The sequence below is a fragment of the Triturus cristatus genome, chromosome 7, assembly GCF_964204655.1.
Source record: "Triturus cristatus chromosome 7, aTriCri1.1, whole genome shotgun sequence".
In the NCBI taxonomy this organism is placed as follows: Eukaryota; Metazoa; Chordata; class Amphibia; order Caudata; family Salamandridae; genus Triturus; species Triturus cristatus.
This window is the reverse complement of record NC_140590.1, coordinates 1,343,153,634-1,343,176,548: the sequence shown is the minus strand read 5'-3', so window position 1 is coordinate 1,343,176,548 and position 22,915 is coordinate 1,343,153,634. Positions and strand designations below refer to the sequence as shown.

The 22,915-nt window shown below is 46.5% G+C and overlaps 1 protein-coding gene across 2 annotated transcripts in view; it reads left to right on the top strand.

Moving 5' to 3' along the window:
• IMPA2 (inositol monophosphatase 2) overlaps positions 1-6,752 on the top strand; it is a 278,123-nt gene extending 271,371 nt beyond the window's left edge. For both annotated transcript variants that reach the window (XM_085618988.1, XM_085618987.1), the window contains exons 7-8: positions 5,156-5,307; positions 6,329-6,752. In XM_085618988.1, the coding sequence (XP_085475114.1) occupies positions 5,156-5,307; positions 6,329-6,444 (268 nt within the window). In that variant the 3' untranslated portion in view covers positions 6,445-6,752. The remainder of the gene's footprint in view (positions 1-5,155; positions 5,308-6,328) is intronic.
• Positions 6,753-22,915: the final 16,163 nt, after the last annotated feature.

The following is a 22,915-nucleotide window of genomic DNA, read 5'->3' as shown; positions in this document are numbered from 1 at the left end:
TATCACTGGAGCCCTTGGCTTTCCCAAGCTGCTGGCCTCTCCTAGGACCTTAATGAGCAGTGGTCAGTGTTCCAATGTAACTGTCCAGTTTCTTCCCACCTCTCACACCCTTTCGATGGTCTCATTACTGCTTGGTTTCAGTTGCTTCCCCACCAGTCTCCTATCTACAAAGAGACGTATTTTACCACCTATTAGAACATTGAAATTTTGAGAGCTCTATTGAAGACAATGTAGCAGCAGCTGCCTATATGACCTGGTATCGGCCTGCCACTCTCAACATTTCAATTGCCCTCTGCCTTTCTCTTTCCCCTCCTCTCAAAAATATATTAACTAGGCAGAGGAAAGCAAAAGGCAGAGGCCCTGCAGGAGGACACACGCAGCCTTCACCCTTCCCTCCTCCCGTAGCTCAATGTCACTAGGGCTTCAGATCGAGGGAGGTATGAATGCTACTCAGCTCCTGGGTTTCCCTGGCTTGGCTGAACTACAAAAAGCGCTTCAGCCAGGTCCAGGAGAACCCGGGTCTGAGCTACAGCCCCATTTCACATGTTGCTGTGAATATTCGAAAGCGAACAGCCGGGGCCCTGCGCATGGCTAATAACTAGATTATTCACAGCTGTGACCAAAAGCTTTGGAACTGAGGGGGATTTCAACCCCTTTGAGTTTGAGTGACCTTTGTTTTTCTAATTAGAACATTCTGCCCTCATACCACAACATAGCTGGGCTACACCACTTCCTTTTTAAAGGTCATCACCTTCAGTTCGAGCCTTTAACGCTGGAGAGGGCCTTTTTCTTTCGAAACCTATTTTATTCAGCATTTCTTACATGAAGAATAAACAATTACATGTCATGAATTTCCTGAGCAGTACTTCCCAGGTATGATTGCTAACATATTTCTATCATCCAGCCGTCAGTCTGTTAATACATCGTGTTCTTCAAACTATGTGGATCCTCATCTCACAAGGGGGGCCAGCAAACCCTGGTATCATACAGCCAGTGCTCATACGATTAACTTCGGAGAGAGTATGTTATAACAGTTTCTGACAACTCCGTAACTAACATACCCTCCCCCCCACGCTGATGGGTACGGTCGTGTTTGTTCCTCCTTAGTGGACCGCCTTGTCTGTTTTGGCTAGTGTCTCAAGTGCGACGTTTGTGGCTCATTGAATATGCAGGTAGGGGTCCAAGGAGCACGTTTGGCGTCACATACCGCTGGTTCATTTGCTAGCAATAGGGCCAGTGTGTGAGATATGAATTTCTACAGCTGGGTATAACTATGCCTGGTGTGGTATGTAAGCGTAACGTATGGTGTTGCCACGTCCGGTTTGGGATTGTGCGGTCTGCAGATTAGCTGCGTCTGAGGCTTTAAACAAAGCTAGTATCATGTCACACTGCATGTTGGAGAGGGCCTTTAATGCCCGGCATAGACTTCTACAGCGAGCTATAAAACTATGTTAGAACATAGAAATGTTCAAAGCTCCATTGAAGACAATGAAGTGGCTCAGGGCTTATAAGGGCTGGTATAAGCTGTCTGCGCGAACATTCCAATGTTTGCCTTTCTATTTCTCCCTGTTTAATCTAAAACATTCTACCCTTAGTGGGTGGACTGTTCTAGTGACCTTATAGCACTTCTGCCTCGGCTATACCAGTTGTTAAAGGCACTCTCTTTCAATATATAATTCTGATGCATGGCCTTTATCAACCGGTATAGCCCTCAGTCTGTAAGTCTAAAATATTTGGTTCTTCTCTACAGCCCGGTAACATTACATGCACAATAATGAGATGTACGGCACTTCTGAATGATTTGTTCAATAAGTCATTTAAGATCAATACGAGACATCCTGGTCCAGGCAGTAAACCCATACACTAGAATGCTGGGAGATCCATTAAAGACAATGAACTAGGGCTAATAATGGCTGGTATTAGCCTTTGTTTTCCAACATTCCAGTGTTTGTCTTTCTGTTTCTCCCTTTTAAATTTAGAAAATTCTACCCTCAGTAGGTGAAATGTTCTAAAAGCTTTATTGCCCGTCCATCTCTGGCTATAGCAGTTGTTAAAGGCACTCTCCCTCATAATAGGCCCTCACCTTCAGCTCAGGCTTATAGCTCTGGTTCAGGGCCTTTACCAACCTGTATAGCCCTTGGCAGCAGTCTATATGAAACCGTGTTAGAAAAATGTTGTTTGAGATGGCAGCAGGACTTCAAAGTCTCAGACTGGCAACTAAGGTTCATAGATAAACATGACAGTTGGTATTAGCTACAAACTCTTTGTTGGTATGAACTAATTTCTGCCTTGGGTTAAGGCTTTATTGCCACTGGAGATCACCAAGGTTCCCAGTATTAAGACCAGCATGAATCCAGCCACTACAGTATAAAGATTATTCCCAATCCACCAGGATGACAACAAGTCCCTATAAGACAATATTGATGAAATGACAATAACAAAGTATGGCAAACAAACATAGAACCATTACTGTTTGAAATGAAAATGCCATTTAAAATGTTTTTCGTTTATTACTTTGTGTCTAAAAGAAAACCAACTTCTTTATATGGACAATGCTATTTCTCCCAACCAACTCTTGGGTGTGCATTGCTTGACACGCCATCAAGATAGATTAGAGCAGTGGCTCTGTGGTCCAGGGACCCCTTGAGGTCCACAAAGTCAACTCTGAGGATCCACGACTGCTTAGAAAATTAACTGACTGTAACAGATCCCTAAAGTAAATATAAAAAAGAAGTAAAATTGAAAATTTTAAAACATTCTGTAAATGTATAGGAATTTGAAATTGGAGGCTAACAATTAAGGTAATATCCTCAGATTGATTTGTGGGAGAAGTGCATGGGCACCATACAGAATATGGTATGGACAATGAGTGGCCCCAAATTAATTTAAAAAAGCTTTAACCTTCCCATTAAAATTGAAATTTTTATATATTTTTTTATATTTGTGAATTCAATAAAATATTTCACCATTTGCATATTTGTTTGCATGTTAGTTTCTGTTTTTATTTGGTATTGTTATGCAGTTCAAATCATCGAAAATGCTTAGGTCGAGGTCCCCGGCTTCCAGTACTGAGTCATTTGGTAGAGTCAGTAGTGATTCAGCGGGGGTCCCCTGGTTCCAGTAATGATTAAGTGGAGGTCGGCAAAAGGGTAAGAACCACTGACTTAGAGGATTATGCATTGGATGCTGAATTTGGTCTGTAACCATCAGGTCAGATGTTCATGCACAGCTTTAAAAGTTGATAATAGGGACATCCGTTTATTGCAGTGCTATAGAAATTGCGAAAACTGAGGTAGTCAGTGCTATATGATAGCACAAGTCATTACAATTTACACTGCAGAGCTATATTCTCTGTTCTAATTTGGCTGCAGCGATACTCTATGGGAGTTAACAATTGTCAAAAGGTGGGACAAACAAAACATTAACCACTTAAAAGCAACGTTTTGTAAAGGACACATACATAAGCCAATCAAAAGCTGTAGGCAGGCTCTGGGCCCACAGAATGAATACAGCATATCTCGAAGATGGCGCATGCGCACTGCCTAGGCTCAACCTCAAAGTATGGGAGGCTTGGGGATGCTATCCTGGGATTCAGATGGACCTGATAGGTCTAGGAGATACATCACCAAATGAAGTGAAGAAACACAAAGATATAAGACTTAGAGTAGTGTTCCTGTCATTGTGGGACCTTTCATAGCTGTAAAATATACTGTGTTCAGTGGAGATTGTTGATGATATATGTATTGAAGGATGGTGGCAGAGAACAGGTTGGGTGGTCTATCTTTTTTTTCTTCCCCTTTTTAGGTCGAGCCCGAGTCAGTGCGCATGCGCTGCTCAGCGAGATTGCTGTAGTGGAGTGCTGAAGAGAAGCCCTGCCCACTCGCCGCACGTGTTTGTCATTGGCTTGTGTCAGTGTCCTTCCTAAATGCTGGCATCTGATTAATAAAGAGGCTTGTTAGTTCCTCCATACTACCGCCTTGTCTTCATCTGTAACCTCCCATGGCTGCTGGCCCCTTTACTTCGCTTGTTACACGTTACATGTTCTTAAGTGTGTAAGCAGCACTATTTTCTTTATGGAGTTTTTCGTGCAGCAGTCATGAAGTGCTTTACTTACGTCCAGCGCGCCATGCTGCTTTCTCTTTTGAAGCAGCCGGGACAATGGCAGGCGCTTCTTTGAAATGCAATAGGTATCGCATTTAAATGCGAGACCTATTGCATTGCAAATAATTTTTTACTCAGTGCCTAATTCTGGCAGGCAAAGAACGGAGGCACATGGACGTGAAGTGATTGGCCGAGGATCACACAAACTAAAAGGTGGGAAAGCGAAGGCTGGAATTTGCGTACTTTGCACTGACTTCCTAAATGCATCGAGCAAGTGCACAAGAAGATGAACATCACACTAAGGCTACAACCCGTAGTCAAGATGGAAGGCAGGAAGACTCCCAGGCCTAGTTTCGAGATAGATGGACTTCGAGATGGTTAGACCCGGTAGGGGGAGGGAGGGGGGTTTTAAAGTTTGAAAAGTTATTCGTTACTAAATGTAAGATGGGCAAAGAATCTCTGAAGAAGCGCATATAATGAAATTATCCTTAATTATGTATTGCAATGTCAAATATGTATAATGTCAGCTCTGAACTATATGGTTGTATGTGAATATTGCCGATATTCTTGAAATAACAATAAAGAAATTCCAACAAAAAAAAATGCATCAAGCAAGTGAAGCTCATTTAGCAGAGAAGTGCTGGCAACCACACCTGTCCAAGATCACACACGGCAACTAAAGAAAAAGGGCAGTCGAAGCGAGTGTGCTCAGGAAACAGGGTTGACTTAGCTGTAGTGAATGGTTTAACAGTTTGGTGATGGGTGGTCTATCTTATACGACTTAGTTCCAGTATTCATCTTTAATATATTCCCCTCCCCCCGCCTCAATCATACCAGCGCCAGTCTGATAAAGTGGCCCATTTCCCTTGAAGTGCCACTGGTTGTAATTGGGGGCAAGATTACCACACTGGTGAGGAATTATCTATGCTATTGGTGTAGTTTCCAATACAAATACAATAACACAAATGATGATGGTAGTTTGTTTCACATTATTATTATTTTTAACCTAAGTGGTGCTTCATATGATGACATGCAAATGTATTCTCTCTTTTAGGATACGTATAATGGGGAGTGCGACACTGTCGCTGTGCTATCTCGCTTCAGGTGCTGCAGAGGCCTACTACCAGTTCGGTTTGCACTGCTGGGACTTGGCAGCGGCTACAGTCATAATCCGAGAGGCTGGAGGAGTGGTGATTGACACTTCAGGTACGTGTTGATGTGTTGTAGTCATTGTCCAAGTAGTTGGGAAACGGCGATTAGAACTGCAGATATGTCTGGAAGGTGTCCGTTTCTATGAGACGTACTGTAATATAGCCTTAAAGGCCGCTGCTGAGGGCTATTCAGTTTGTTAAAAGCACTGAACCTGAATTATAGGCCCAGACCAAAGGCAAGGGTATATAACGTGTGGTAGGGCCTGTAGCAACTGCCATAGAACGAGGTAGAAGGGACATAAGGCAATTAGAATATTCCACATTTTGAGGGTAGTCTGTTCTAAACAAAATGAACAGCAAGACAAACATTGCAATGTTGGAGCACAAGGCTTATACCGGCCATTATTAGCCCTGAGCCAGTTCATTATCTTCAATGGAGCTCCCAGCACTCTAAGGTTCTAGTAGACCTTTTTGACATTAGCTAGTGAGCATACAATTAACGAAGCAGGGACATGGTGGCTGATACTGCTGAGGCATCCTCATGGATAGCAGTTCTAACGTAAGGAGGATGTTAAAACACCCCACGTGTTTCCCAAGAGACTGCTGCCAAGATGAAGGGTATGAACTATGCTTCAAATATTTCCTGATGTATCCAGTTATACCCAGGTTCTTTGAGAGGGCATAGATTGTAGTAATCCAGTCCACATCCAGAATGTAGTTTTAAGTAGATTTATTCAAGTTGGTTACAAGATGTAGGTTGAGTAGTATTCAGCCCCACCAGGAGCAGCCAGCAAGGCGCTCAGCCCTTCTCCAACTGTGGATTTCATATTGCATCATCTCCACAGTGTTCCACTGGTGAAGCAGTGAATGGCAAGAACAACACTATACCAAGATACTACATAGATGAATCCTGTTTGCCTGATGATGTGGGCATAGATAATAAGGCTCTAAGCTGGCCTCCTAGCTTCGTCATACAGATTTTGGCCTCCTATCCGGCCTTACTGTGTAACTGCTCCAGTAGTGGTTCAGTGAAAAAGTGACTGTATGTATCTGTGCTTTGTGTCTCCTTCTCTCAGGCGGAGCCCTGGACCTCATGTCGTGCAGGGTGGTTGCAGCAGGCACAGAGGAAATAGCACTGCTCATAGCACGTGAACTACAGACTATTAACTATGGAAGGGATGACGAGGACTGAAGCAACGTGACGACTTCAATGGAAAATACGCACATACTTTTCGAATGTGATACCTGCTGGGCAAACATCTGTTGCCAGAGCGACCTCAGAATCAAGTGTTTAAGGATATTTTATAAGCACAGATGTGTCAGCAGTCTCTTTGTGATTGTCTTTTGTGTCCTCTAGTTTTTAATGTTTTGTGTTCCAGCAGTACCTGATCGAAATAATTGTTTGTAGCTGTGGCTTTCAAGTTGCTTAAAGCTTTTACATGTGATCTGGAGCTTAAGCCTGACCCACAAAGAGACAGATTAAACATTATTTTTCCAGAATACTGTTCTCAGGTATTTGATTTTCTTAATTATTATGTCAACATAAGGGAGATCAATACAGATGTTTAATATACATTCTTGTACAGTTCTGAAACAGGTGTACATGAAAAAACATTATAAATTTGATCATTCTTACTTTTTCCGCTTAGACATTATACTCATTTTGGCATTATTATCATGTATATGGTGCGAGCTACTACTGTATAATAAATGATAGTCGATTCTAGGAATGTTTTTTCTTTTTACAAATAATTTAGTGACAGGAAAAGGTTGTTGCCAAAAATGAAATCTATAAATTGCCACGTAAACTTCTTCTCTGTGAAAGTGTTTTCCTAAATCTGCCCAAAACCACTTGTTTTGTCTGGATGGATCAGGTCAGATCAGCATCACATTCTCATGTAGATTGAGGTGAGGGTGCTTGCAACTTATAGCCTGTTGCTCAGAATTGGTGATCGTTTTTAGTTAAGTGAACAGTGAAGGCGCACTCTGCAGCTACAATAATTTGTGTGGTTGTGGATCCACATCCTTTGCACGCTTCTGTCATCTCGTATTGTGTTTGGCTCCTTGTTCTTCGTTTTTCTTATACATAGGTTTCGAACATCAACGCTTTAACTGAAAGGGTAGAAGGTTTGAAACGCAGAATCAGGGTCATGTGAGTCTTAAAAGGTAGGACAATAAAGAAATTCTTCACAGGGCAAAATTCAAGGTAAAAACAAATTGTTACTTTAATTGCAGCCTACAGATATGTACTTAAACACATCAAGGTAAACATTATTTTTAATTTTTAGCAAGTGTGCATCCGAGAATAATCAAGTTCTCAAAATTTCAGTGTGCCATGGTATGGGCTTCGCTTTTGTGAAGGTTCTTTTTTTTTTTCCACCATCGGATTTGAAGTGTTTCAGGTTGAGCCAAATATAAACTGCTGACCAGGAGAATACTCGACTAATCAGAATTAGAAAGCCTGTGGTCGTGTGATTAATCCCTTGTGTGGTGATCAGGCACGGTTCTAAAGAGTGGGCATGGTGGGCTAGGTGAGCCAGGCCCATCCAAGGGATCCCACACTCGCTCCCAAGGCCCATTCAGAAGCCGGGTGTCCATTGGTGTTTCTGTATTTAGGTCTCGCTTGGCGAACGCAGCACATGCGTTGTTTCGCCTTGGCGAGACTCTATTGTTGTCGGTTTCGTTCGGAAGGAAGACAAACCATTTGCGCACACAGACAGTCGATGTGCACGCGCATGGCATCTCCTCTCTGGCTTCATTCAATGCCGCTCGCACGCGTGCACATCTCCTGTCCCTCCCTTTCTCCTGTTCGCTGTGCCTGCGCAGACAGGAGATGTGCACGCGGAGACAGCTTGTTCTTTTTATGTTTTCATACGTTCTGCAATTGAATTGGCGAGCTAAGGTTCTGGTACTGGCTGGTTTGTCAGTTGCTGCCTGGACCTGAGGCTTGTCGGAGCTGACTTGGTCGTGCGTACGTTTTCTTCTATTAAAGTCATTTTGGAACTATGCCAGTGTAAGAGTTTGAATACCACATGTTGACTATTAGCATATCCAGTATAGGTGCCCAGACAGGGATTTACGGGAGTGTCTGCTCGTTGATTCTTCACGGATCGCATTGGAAGAGGAAGTAATGCAAAACATTGCAGCCGTTTCCAGCACTTTCCTTGACATTATAATCTCTGTGACTTGTGGAGAGTGATAAAACTTTAATTCTAGGAGTGCCTCTTTTAAACTGTTGGTGCAAGTCTCTTTAAAGAACTCGACATGTGTTCCTATCTGAGCCTCTTGAGTGCTGGCTCTTTCTTGTTAGCTGCGCAACGTGCACTACGCCGGTGTGTGCAACGTATTGACATAGGTTGTCGACTACAATTTTCATGACAACAAAGTGGATTGCCTATCGTGATCGCACGTGAAAGTGAAAAGTGTGTCCCTTTGTTGTGTCTGCAGTTTTTTGGGACATATTTATTTGCACAGTTGTGGTATGGGTGAACCGAAAACACTAAGACAAGGATGATATATTGCAGTAAGTCAGGTTCAGGCAGAATACGTTTTCAAATGTTGTGTATTCTTCCATATTCACCCACGGCATGTACCGATTCTCTGGCATGAAAGTCCAACCGCAGCTGACACTTGCCATTCGAACCTTCCTCCAGTGTTCGCCTCATGCAGGAGTCCGTAATCAAATCATGATTATAAATAGGGGAGAGGAGCTGGGAAACCAAAGTTCGAGCCTCAGGGTCCACTCAACATCTTGTGATTCTGGGCAAATCACTTAAACTCCACGTGCCTACCAAAGCAAGCATTTGCAATGCAACAGGTCTCGCATTTAGGTGAGTTTGAGCTATTGGCATTGTAAATGACAATGCCTTTTATTTATGTTTTTTTAAAAAACATAAATATAACGCATTGTCATTTACAATGCCAATAGCTTAAACTCGCATAAATGCGAGACCTATTGCATTGTAAATGTTTGTTTAATGTTTGACGTGAGCCTGCAGCATGCCCTCTGTACCTGGCATGTGACTTATGTATTTCAATCCTTCCATCTTACAAAGGCAGCAAACTGTTATAAAACCTTACTATTTTTAAGCGTAGTTTCACATCATAATCCTTTGTGCCTTTTTCCTTAACCGTAACATTCCAAAATCACTGCTATTCCCTCAAGTGCCTTTTTCTAAGTAATTTTTGGAGAGAAACTACAAGTCACATGTAAAATTAAGTTTAATTCGTTTTGGTTTAAGCTGTGTTGCTGGCCCAGTACGTATTACAATCCACCATTCACTGGTTTACCCCAAACTTTTTACAGGAGAACCTATCAACCCCTAACTATAAAATTATCTTGTGTTCTTATCAATGTTACTTCCCCACATTGGTTTAAAAAGCGGTATCATGCTGATAGCAGTGCTTTGTTTTAAACTCAAAACAATGCTACCCGCCCCCATTTCGGATAAAACCACTGTGGATGCTTTTACAAGTTAGTAAGACCTAGCTAGCCAGAATTGCAGGTTTTGCAATCGTGCATTTGATTGCATTTTTAAAAGGCTTAACATAACTGTAATGCTTAAATAAATGTAGATATATTTAAACATTGCAAATTTAATACAACCATTTTGGAAAAATCGGGGTGGGGGGGCAGTGATTTTACTTTATACTGGGGGCTGCTGCATTAAATAGTTTGAAGACCACTGCATTGGATTATTATTTGGGGTGGGCAACTGCCCACTTTTGGAATAACCATAACTCTTGCCAGAGCGAACTCTTAAAGCCACTAAACTAACCTGAGCTTTACCCGCTTGTACCTAAGGCTCAGAGCAGACAAGCTTAGCTTAAGGAAAAGTGTAAAGTGTTTATTCAGTACCAAAACAGTAATAAAGTCAAATCAGTAAAATGACACCAAAAACAAAAAAACAAATATGGAATCTAGCGATATTAATTTTTAAAGATTTAGGTCAAAATAGCACCAAAGAGTGCAAATCACCAATGGTAGTTAAGGGTAGCCGCAGACCGGGACCTAGTCGTGATTTCAAGCCGACCGCGATGGAGCTACAAAAACTGATTTGATTGTAAGTTTTACTTTGGGACTTAGTCTCAGAAATGGCAGCCAAAATCCTTTAGCAGGGCAAGACAGCAGGATTTATCCAAAGAAGCCTTCTCAAAGTCAGATAGGTTTTGGTAGAAGTCTCGCTGAAGCCATTGGTTTTAGGGCAGGAAAATTAAAAACTCATGACCAAGAAACTCCTCTCGCTGGCTGGATACTGTGGACACCTTTGCCCGCTTGAGATTTCTCTCTTTACACTTTTTTTCGTAGCTTTAAATCTTCCAGCGCGACAAGGTAGCAGGTTGTATCCAGAGGTGGGTTCCATGAGGCTGTTTCAAGGGTGGTAGGGGAAGTCTAGTTGGAAGCAGCCATGTTGTGTCCCTGTAGCCACACTGGAGATGAGCTAACTAACCCTTGGATTTCACTTCTTTGTCCTGAGTTCAAGAGGGAGCAGTTCTAGTCTTTCAGGGCTACTCTCAGGTTAAAGACAGTAGGTCCAATCAATTTCTGTTCGTCCACAGGTTAGGAAAGTGTTCTGAAGTGGGTGCCTGAGGCGTGCCACATTTATGTTTGGCACTATCTAGAGGGTGGGGATGACTCCTATCCCCTCAGTAACCAGTGGAATAAACTTTTTCAGGTGTAACCCTAGCCACGTTTCCAGCAGTTCCGGTTTCCCCTACTGCAAAAAATCCCACACTGCTCATGGCCCTCAAAACCCAAGATGGGAAACCACTTCTCTTCTTGTGCTGATCCTGTGTGACCACCCAGGGGTGGGGTGAGGGAAACCACTTCTCTTCTTGTGCTGATCCTGTGTGACCACCCAGGGGTGGGGTGAGGGTAATGAGCAGTCCTCTTCTTTATGGTCACTCTTAACCAGTTCTGGGGACAGCTCTCTGCCTGACTGGGAGGACAAAGGTTGTGGCCTTTTCAGATGTCACCTAACATTATCTTCTGACAGGGGAGGACCCTTTGATGTAAATTAGGTTCCTGGGCCCACATCAACTGGTCTTCCTGCCAGTGAAACAAAAACACCTCCCCCACACCCAACCATTTGTTTTTGCTCTTGAAGCAGTTTTCACAACTCATCAGGGCCAATTACTCACTGGATGAAAAGACACTGATATAGCAGCACAGATTCGTTGTGAACCTCAGCAGACTGTTACTAGGATTTTTAAAGCAAGGGGTCAATGGACATGCGTGAAAGAACTTTCTGACCTTACTTAATGAGCTCAGAAGGTAAAGTAACAGTTAATTCCACCCTTACGCTTCTACTCTATCTTTTCTACGGTATGAGCTGCAGCACACCTGACTTGTTTCCGAAGCTGGATCCCCTAATGTTTTCCTTAGCATGAATGAGGACATAGCTAGGAAAATGGGAGTGAGGAACTCCGAATTTGAGCAAGCTACAGCTAAAGGGACTTCTGCCCATTGAATGTACCACTAGTATAGAAAAAGCATGTGGGGGAGCGTGGCCAACCAACATGGCTTTGTCGACGTGATCCATGTGAGCTCTGCTGTGGGAATGAAATGGCCTTGAAACTTGACTTCCAACATACACTTTAACGCAGTATCCCGTGACCCCTCTATAGACAGCTGACTAGGAAACATGATTTTCCGGTGGACAACTCTCAGACGGGTGGGAAGCGGGCAAACCTGATGCCTGGACCGCGATATGGGAACTTATGCCCAGACCGCAATACAGGAAAAGCCAGGTGAAGCCCGATACACCACGGGCCGGAAGAGGTAGTGGTTGTGTAAACTCTGATAGGTGACAGCCGAAGGGGTAGGGGGGTGAGAGGACACGGCATCAGAACACACAGAGGGCCCGGTGATAGACCACGGAACCACTGTGACACAGTAAGCAGCCTTAGGGGTGGTGAGGTGGCAGCTCCCTAACTGAGCCGCTGCCACCGGTTCAGGAGGAGGAGACTCACCGCAGGAACATCGAGCATTGTGGCGGTGAGCACCCCCAGCCACAGGAAGCAGAAGCGGATCGGAGCCCCTCTTCGAGAGCCTGAGTGGGTGGATCATTGCCTCAGAGAAAGGCCCCGGGAGGCGAAGTAGTAGAGGCCTGTGCAAACGGGCTGCCTGACCTCAAGATGGCGGCGCCTTGACTCCAGCGTGCGACTCAAGCATACGCTCTAGTACAAACCTTTCTGCCCCTGGTGGACGCCGAAGACATAGCGGCTGGGGGGTGATGCTTAGACTCGGATCAGTCTCAACCAGTGCACCAGTTGTTGAAGGCCCATCTCCACAGAAGGTAGGGTGGCAAAGAACCTAACTACAAGTAGCTCTGCCTCTTCTAACTTCTCTATGTCATAACAGACCCCAAAGCTGAATAAATATAGAACTGCCCCTCAAGTACCTGGGGATTAGGCTTCCTGAGGAAAGAAAAAGAAGGGGAAGCAACATCAAAAATACAAAAGGCACATGGGTGAAAGTATGGGGCCCCTGGAACGCCTACCGCGGGGGAATCTGTACCCCGCCGTTATTGCCCGATCCGTCTCCGGCCCGTCCCCTTAGCCGGTTTATCGCCCCGGTACCGGGCACTGAGTCCACCTAGTCCCTGTCCTGACCTTTCCCCCCCCCTTGATACTCCTATGGATTGGTAGGGTCCCCCTTCTAGGGGAGCACATGTTGCTGTTTCCGATTGTGGGTTGCCTTGTGGATTTGTTTCCTGTTGTTATTTATATCAAAAAGAAACCGTTATGTGGGGTCCGGATGGTGTGGCTATCAACGCTGCTAACTCCTGTGCATTTCCCTTTGCCGCAGCATGCGCGCTATTGCTTGTACCATATGCTCCTTCTGTTTGCTAGCGGCCGGCCTGAAGGTTGTAGGCCCATCTTTGTATATTTTTTTAATTTTGTAATAAACGGTTTAAAAAAAAAAAAATAATAATACAAAAGGCTATGTGGGAGTTGTTCAGCACCTTCCTTCAGGAGGTTGGAACTGGTGACCACCACCACTATTTGATATTAGGCCTCCCTTCCTATAGCAAATCGAGATAGATGCCTCACAACTTTGACTCCAAAAAAAGAGTCAATCCAATAGAGTCTCTAATTACTTCACATCATCCGGAAACTGGGATAGAGGTAACACCATGGCGCTCACTAGAGAGGACCTCCTTACATCGCTACAAGACTTCAAACGGTACCTGAGGGAGGATCTGAAATCGGACATGCATGCATCTCTGGACGGACACTGTGCGGATATTCAGGGTAAACTTGCCTCCCTTCAACAAGATGTAGACTCTGTGGGCACTCGCATGCTGGATTTGAAAACTAAGACGCCAGACCTGGCACATCGAGTTGGCAGAGCAAAGGCGAGCACAAAAAGTATCTAGACACAGCCTCCCTCTTAAAATGTGAAGAACTTAAAAACTGATCCAGAAGGGAGAACATTTGCGTTCGCAACCTGGAGTGGGGGCAGAAGTGTCGGATCTGGAGGCATTCATTCTAGGCATGTTTTCCGAGCTATTGGGCTCCTTTGGAACAAGAGTAAAATAGTCAGAGTGCACTGAGTGGGGCCACCGAACCCAGGCAAGAAACTGAGATGTATTGGCCAAATTGCATTCTTTTAAGATCCTACAAGCAGCGCGATGAGTTGAGGAGGTCTCAGTCCAGGGCTTTGCGTGCGCACTCTTTCAGGACATAGCCTCCGCCACCCTGTCCCGCAGCAAGCAATTTTACCCTGTCACAGACAAGCTAAGACAGGATTCCATTAAATACCATTGGACATATCCATTTGAGATCGCATTCACCATGAATGACAAAACTCATCATGTGGTTACTATCCAAGAGGCAGTGAAGATCCTGGGGCTTCCGCTATCGGAGAGCCAATTGTATGGAGAGGTCGAATGGGAGAGCCCAGATCCTGAAGGAGACAAAAATGGAGTGGATCTCTGGTGCTCCCAGACCCATACACTCCAGCGGCGGAAGCGCTGAGGCCCCCAGATCAGAAGTCACGTGCCTACAAAATAGTGGACTGGAATGAGCACTGATGGAAGCAAATTTGTTCTGGCCCTCATGGGATGGGTGGTTTGTCTCTGTTGGGAGCTATGGGAGATGCTCCAGGGGTAAATAGAAGCAAGGCAGTTTGGGGCATGTTGGCCAACGCTAATCCAGATGTTATGTTATTGGAAGTTCATGATGAAGATTTTGCATGATCAGCCATTTTCCTCCTACATTAGCGGACATTGACCTATTCGTCTGTACTGATGATCCTCTTCTCGGAGAAGATGGTACGACTGCGACATAGCTTATTTTTTCATATGTTTTTGGGGATTTTTCTGTTTTTCTTTTCCTTTGTAGTGTAAAGGCACATTGGCCTTAATGATCATCCAGACTAAGCAGGGCAGGTGGGCACCGCAAACAGCCTTCAGAGTGAGGGGAAGGATGGCATGCGGATTCCACAAAAGTATTGGTGGGATTTTTGTGGATACTTTGTTATACTATCAATTTGGATGGTAATCACTTCCTCAACATGGAACGTCACGGGGCTTAACTCCCTTGCCAGGTGGCACACACTATGGAAATATCTATTTGATCAGAGACGTGATGTGGTAGCCCTGCAAGAAACACACCTGAAGGATCATAGGCTACTTCCTAGGGCTCACACCATTATTTACAGATCCTTGGCACCCTTGAAACATAATGGAGTTGACCTCCTTTTTCAGTCCTCAAGTTTCAGCCATCGAGATTTAATCAGATAAGGAAGGAAGGGTGGTTATGGTCAAGGGGTGACTATCTTCGTATGTGTACGTTTGTGTCTGTGTATACCCCCAATAGCAACCAGGAAACATTCCTGAGCTCTTTCTTGACAATGCTGGGTCATTTTGCGGAGGGAGACATCATTTTAATGGGAGACTTCAACCTCACCTAGGACCTGGGTATGGACAGTACATACCCTCATAGAGCTAACACTAGCAGCTTTACGAAAGTGTTAAAATGCGAATAAGTATTTGGGCCTACTAGATGTTTGGCGCACAGTACGTCCCACTATGCGAGACTACACTTTCTTCTCTCATACCCTCCACACTTATTCCCACTTAGATTACATTTGTGTGAACCATGCACTAACACCGGCATTACAATCTGCCTCTATCCACTCCATCACTATATCCGATCATGCCCCGACTTTTCTCAGAGTGTCCTGTTCTGCAGTTCCAATGAGACAGCGTATTGGTTCTTTCCGGCGTTGCTGGCCTGCAACAAACTGCTGCGATATGACCTCAGGAAACACACTAGAGAGTATTTCACCCTAAACACCCCTCGAACACTACCCCGGCAAATAATTTTGACGCTTTCAAGACCGTACTTTGGGGTCAGTGTATATCTATGAATACAGCACTCAACAAACAGAACAAACGAAAGATTAGAATTAAAAAAAGAGACTCCAGGATGCAGAAAGGGCACATGAAACTAACACTGCCCCTACAAAGAAAAATAACAACGCTCAGGGGTAAACTTAATGCTATCTACAATAATAGGGCTGAGCTTACTCCTCTGATACTCAAACTTACTACATATGAACAGGAAAACAAAGTGGGCACACACCCAGCTAGACAGTTGAGGATTAAAAGGGAGAAAGAATATATTGGTGAAATGGAATGTGACTCAGGTGGAAAGGCAACTACGGATGTAGAAAAAGCCTGAGAATTTGGCCAATTTTCCAGGACCCTATATACCAGGGAGGACCACGAGGAGACACAATTGGCCTTTTTGAGAGGGGTGGAAATACCACAAGTAACCGAGGCACAAAATGATAGTTTGGGTGAACCTATCACTGAAGTAGAGATTCGCTCTGGGATTGCAGGGCTTAAACTTCACAAATCTCCAGGCCCGGATGGGTTGACAGTTCAATTTTATAAAACTTTCAACTCGTAGCTACTCTCACATCTGATACTTCTGTTTAACTCAATAGCCGAGGGGGGCAGTTTCTACTTCCATGAGCGAAGCTATGATCTCCGTCATCCCGCAACCAGGGAAAGACTCCCGAAAATGTGACTCATATCAGCCGATAGCACTTCTTAATTTAGATGTGAAACTATACACAAAGGTTTAAGCCTCCAGACTTGAGAGGTTACTTCCGGACCTCATCCACTCAGATCAGTCGGGCTTCATATCAGGAAGACAGGCACATGATATTGTACGGAAGGTGATCCACCTGGTTGAGAAAACTACCCAAAAATCTGTAGCAGAAGCTCTGTTGATGCTAGACGTAGAGTAAGCCTTCGACCGGGTTGACTGGCCCTTCCTCTTTTACACCCTACAAAGATTCGGCTTCTGTGACCGCTTTAACTCTATGATAAAAGCTAACTGCACAACCCAGTGCTCGGGTTATGGTCAATGGGGTGAGCTCTGACCTCTTCCACCTAGAGAGGGGAAAGCGGCAGGGGTGCCCTCTCTTCCCGTTACTGTTCACTCAGCATTGAACCCTTTGCCGCAGAAATTCGATCCATGGCATCAACTTTGGCGGAGAGGAACATAAGATCTCTCTTTTTGCCGATGACATACTGTTGACCATAAATGAAGGAGGCAGTTAGTTATAGATTCCTTACCTTAGAATTTCCTCCAAGCGTCAGACTGGATCCGAAGATTTTTTCTCTGCAGTACCCCTGCGTGTCGGTAGGTGGCGTGGGTCGACTCTGTGTCTGTGGTGGGCGTTGTGGTCTTCGTTACATTGCCTAATTAGATGCCACCCCTGCTCGCTGACGTCAGTTCTTTCTTTCTCCGTGCCAGCCTAGCGCAGATCCGGAGAGTTACCCCTTGGTCACTTTTTGACTAAAGTTTTTTGACGTTTTGTCGACCTCTTTTTCGTGTCTTTAGACTTCTGGTGCACGAGGAATGTCCCAACGCCAGACTGGGATCAGGCTTTGCGATGCCTGTCACAAGCTGATGTCTGTGACGGAATCACACCTTGTGTGCCTTTGGTGTCTGGAGCGCGACCACGACCCGAAGCCGTGCTCCCACTGCTGGGCCATGAATCCAAAGTCTTTGCAGGAGCAGTCGGTAAAGCTCTTGGAGGCCCAACATCGCTCCCTGTCTCTTTCGAGAGGAAAGTCTTGAGGTCTCTCGCAGAGCCCCCACACCTCGTTGCAATCAAATTCTTCGAAGTCTTCGGGTAAGTCGGATCACAAGAACAAGGCAAAGAAGCACCGGCGCTCGTCGCCTTCTCCCTGTCAGTCAGCTGACGCGATGTGGGACCCGAAGCGTCATCGCTCTAAGGCTCCATCTCCGGTGCCTTTGTTGTATTGTGTTATCCACCTCAAGCTGTTGTTTATGCTTGAGTGATACCTTGGTGATGGAACCATGGGGAACAGAACACCTTAGTGGCACCTCCTTGGGTGAATGATGCAGAATCCAGGGAAGGAATGCTTTTGTCTGAGAAAAACAAAGCTCGCAAAATTAACTATGATAGTAGGAAATTTGTAAAAGTTACTTCAGTGAAAGTTGGTGATTGGGTCATGATTAGGGCCCCCTATGGGAGAAAGACTTCGAGTATTTTTCATAAGCCACAGAAAGTGATCAAAGTTTTGACTAATGCTGTTAAAACGGAGGATTCCCACATTGGGAATCTTAACAAGGTGGTTGCTCTCAAGAAAAATTTGGTGAAAGACAATGTGTGTAATTCTTCCCCTACAGACTCGCTTCTATGGAGGCCCAAAAGGAATGTAAAACAGCCGTCACATTTTACGGACTTTATCTTCGAGCGTGAGAGAAAAAATAAGAAGAGTCAGGAACTTATTTACCATTGTAGTTGCATACCTGTAATACTTCTTTCTCATGGTTTTATTGTTTGTTTGTTATCTCAGATGTATTTATTTTCGTTTATAAAGGGGGAAGGTGTGTGGTATTGTGATATCCACCTCAAGCGGTTGTTTATGCTTGAGTGATACTATGGTGATGGAACCATGGGGAACGGAACAGTGGGGGCTTGGACGCAGTTGATGCAGGGGAGGCTATGCGGATGGATGGGACCTTTGAACCTGAAATAAACCTCACTTCTTCTACCTAATTGGACTCCTCAATTCTTGAGTGATGTCCATTTTACAGCCCTCTTCAGGGATGACTCCGCGCCTCCCCTCATTTCCATGAGCTGGAGCATCCCCTGCTCAACTTAGTGAATTTTACAAGGCCCTTCACCACATTTTTGGGCAGCCCATCTCCGCCTGCGCGCCTTTGGGCCCCGCGAAGCCGGTCGGAGATCCTCGGGCTTCGATGCCGGCGGCTCTGGCACCATAGGGCCCCCACGGATTCAGGCCTGGATTCAGTTTGACGCCGGTCGATCTTACTCGACCTTCCCCGGCGCCGATCCCGGCGATCACACTCCTGGCCGTGCCCCCAGCCAGCGCCGGCCCCATCCTCATCTCACCCCCAAAATGGACCCAGAGCCAGACCGACGTCAGTCCCTGGTGTTCCCTACCACCCAGGATGTGATGAGGACTGGGAGGGGTCGCAGGACCCTTTAGCAGACCAGCTAGAAGAGCCTGACTGGAGAGTGGATCTGGGTGAAGCCAGTGGTCTGGACACTTCTCCAGACTTTGGCATGCTTTCTCCCCCTACCATGGCTACGGAGGAGGGAGTGTCCTACGCTGTAGTGTTGAGAAGGTCGGCTGAGGTCTTGGGCCTTGAGCTCCCTTCAGTGGCGGTCAGGACTAACCTGACAGGTGCTTCAGCCTTCGGCATCCTCCTCTGAACCCTTTCTGCCGTTCAACGAAGCCCTCACTGACATCCTCCTGGGCACCTGGTCCAAGCCCAGCACAGGGGCTCCTGTGGAGAGGAAAATCGCCCGCCGCCATTGCCCGGCCCCGGGTGACCCAGTTTTCCTCACCCTTTCACCGAGAACTTGGTGGTCCAAGCCTCTTCGTCCAAGGGCGCAGTCCATTCTGCTCCCCCAGATAGGGAATCCAAGGAGCTGGATCACCTTGGGAAGTGCATGTTCTCTTCCTCCAGCTCAGTACTGCGGTCTGTGAATACTGCGTGCCTCCTGGGCTGATACTCCCATACCACCTGGGACTCCGTTGCGCAGGTGCTGCCTCAGTGCCTGGAGGAGGCCCGGGCCGTTCTCTCCCAAGCAGTGGTGGATGGGAGAGATGCAGCAAAATTCACAATAAGATGGGGACTGGATACCACCGACTCACTAGGCAGAACGATTGCCTCGTCCGTAGCCCTTCTGCGCTATGCCTGGTTGGGGACATCTAGCTTTTCCGGGGATGTCCAGTCTACCTTGATGGACTTGCCCTTTTATGGGTGTCATCTTTTTGGCGACAAAGCAGACTCAGCGCTGGAGCGCTTTAAAGATTCTCTGGCCAGATCTTTGGGCCTCGCTGCGCCCTCTCATCCACTCCAGTCTGCTTTCTGTCTCTTTCATGGCTATGGAAGGGGCGTTCAGCCACGGGTTCACACAAGCTGCCCAGCCTCTGCGTGGCCATGGATGTGGGGCCCATCAACCTCACTGGTCTGGGAGCCAGCAGGCGGGCCTGTCCACCCTTCTCCCCCCCCTTCAGCGGCCTCAATGACTTCCTAGTCCGACCTTTCAGGGCCATCATCGGCCAGTGGATTCGCCATCACCTCCCCCACTAGCAACCCATTACGTCGGACAGGTGGGTTTTGCGAATAGTCAGAAGGGGCTACTCCCTCCTCTTTGAGACTACCCCTTCCTCCATGCCACCGTCTTTCGATCGCATGTCGGAGGATCATTAGGCGCTTCTCTGCCAGGAAGTCTAAGTTCTTTTGGCAACGGGAGCTATTGAGAGGGTCCCTGTGCCAGAAGTAGGTCGTGGTTACTATTCCCGCTACTTTATGGTGCCCAAGAAGGACAAAGGCCTGCGTCCTTTTCTTGACCTCAGGGCCCTCAATCGCTTCCTCTGGAAGGAGAAGTTCAAAATGCTAACATTGGCTTAGGTCCTGTCTGCCCTCAACCTTGGAGACTTGATGGTTGCTCTGGACTTGCAGGACGCCTATTTCCACATCCCCATCTTGCCAGCCCACAGATGCTACCTACGGTTTATGGTAGGCCACGAGCATTTTCAGTTCACCGTGCTCCACTTTGGCCTTACCAGTACCCCTCGGGTGTTCACGCGGTGATGTCGGTAGTCGCAGCTCATCTGCGCAGATCAGGGGTTCTAGTCTTCCCCTATCGCGACGACTGGCTGTTAAAGGCGGGCTCGCCCAAAGGCGGTCGTCTCCCACCTCCAGACTACGGCGGACCTCCTGCATTCGATGGGGTTCACTATCAACGTGCCGAAGTCACACTTGACTACCTCTTAGATGCTCCCTATCATTGGGACGGTTCTGGACACAGTGCAGTTTCGGGCACCCCGAGTAACGAGTCCGGGATATTCGGGCTATGATACCGATGTTTCAGCATCTATCCCGGATTGCGGTGAGAATGACCCTGAGGCTGCTTGGGCCTCATGTCCTCCTGCATCCTGCTGTTGGATCATGCCAGATGGCATATGCGGGATCTGCAGTGAGACCTGAAGTTCCAGCGGGCACAGCATCAGGGGAATCTTACCGACTACATTCAGATCTCGGAGGGTACTGCACAACTGCAGTGGTGGTTAACGAACCAAACTTGGGTCAGAGGCAGATCCCTCTCCCTTCCCCCCAGACCTCATAGTAGTTACAGATGCATCACTCCTAGGATGGGGTGACCATTTGTGAGAGGCGAAGATCAGAGGCGTCTGATCTCTGGCGGAGTCCAAGCGCCATATCAACCTGCTGGAGCTGCGGGGCGATCCGCCTGGCACTGAACAAATTCCTTCCCTCTCTCAAAATGAAGGTAGTGAGTGTGTTCATGGAAAACACCACCGCCATGTGGTTCTGCAACAAACAGGGCGGGGTGGGATCGTGGACCCTATGTCTCTTCGCCTCTGGGCATGGCTGGAACATCAGGGCATGACCCTGGTGGTTCAACACCTGGCAGGTTCTCTGAATGCCAGGGCGGATGAACTCAGCCGGCGGTTCCTGGTAGATCATGAATGGCATCTTTATTCGGAGGTGGTGCAAGGTCTCTTTCAGCGGTGGGGAGAACCTTAGTTAGATCCGTTAGCCACCGAAGAGAACGCACAATATCTTGTGCATTGGAGTTTTCCAAGGCTGCACTTGCTCGGCGACGCTTTTCATTACAAGTGGTGCTGTGGCCTCCTGTACGTCATTCCGCCTGTATCACTTCTGCCCAGAGTGCTGAAGAAGATCAAACGTAACCGGGCTCAAGTTATTCTTGTGGATCCAGACTGGGCATGGAGAGTCTGGTACCCAGAACTCCTGAGTATGGCTATCAATTCTCCTCTCAGACTGCCCCTTTGGGAGGATCTTCTGTCGCAGCAGCAGGGGATGGTTCTTCACCTGAACCTGTCCAGCCTCCACCTCCTTGCTTGGAGATTGAGCGTCAACAGTTGACAGCTTTTGACCTTCCACCCGAAGTCTGTAATGTCATCTTGGCAGCCAGGCGCCCCTCCACTAAAACGGTATATGCCTGTCAATGGAACAAGTTTGTGGTATGGTGCACAGCAAAGGCTGTGGATCTCCTTTCGGCCCCTCTTTTAGAGGTCCTTTTGTATATACTTTCTTTGGCCCAGCAGGGCTCTGCCCTGGCCACTCTCAAGGGCTATCTTGCTGCTATCTCTGCTTATCTTCAGCTACCAGAGCAGCCATCTTTGTTCAAATCCCCTATTGTAAATACATTCTTTAAGGGCATTACTCATCTCTTTCCTCCATCTCCTTTCATAATGCCCCAGTGGGACCTGAACCTTGTTTGACTTATCTTATGTGTGCTCCCTTCAAGCCTCTTCACAACTGTACTCTCAGGCTCCTCACTCTGAAGACGGCTTTTCTTGTTGCCAATACCTCTGCTCGCAGGATGAGTAAGCTTCAAGTTCTTTCTTCTAAGCCCCCTTTCTTCTGTGCATTCGGACAAAGTAGTGCTTAAAACGAGGCCCTTGTTCCTTCCTAAAGTGATTACATCTTTTCGCATTAGACAATCTATTACTTTGCCCACCTTTTTCCCACCTCCACACCCTTCCAAAGAGGAGGAGAGACTCCACCATCTGGACCCTAAACGTGGGCTGTCCTTCTACCTTGACCGCACAAAAGTTTTCTGTTTGGTCCTCCAGCACTTCCTCGTGTGAACGTGGTTCCCAGACCCTCCTCCGGTGATGGTATTGCTGGCGTATCTATTCTAAGGAAAGAAATCTAGAACTGTCTCTTTCAGATGAACAAGTTACTCACATTCAGTAACGATGTATCTGTGAGAGACATAGGTTAGTCATAGACTCCTTACTTCCCCACCCATCCTCCCCGCTCTGTGAACTGACTTCAAGGGATAGAGATTCCCTAACAGGGCCTTAGTTGTGGTGCACCAGTGGTCAGTGTCTTGCATGGCTCTGCGCTTCTGGTGTGGAAAGTCGTATCAGAACTGACGTCAGCATGCAGGGGCGGCGTCTAAGTAGGCACCGCGACTTCATCTTGGCGACCACGAAGCCGATGACGGATACAGAGTCGACTGACACGCAGGGGTACTGCTGAGAAAAAATTCTTCGGATCCAGTCTGACACCTGGGGGAAATTCTAAGGTAAGGAATCTATACCTAACCTGTGTCACTTACAGATGCATCATTACCG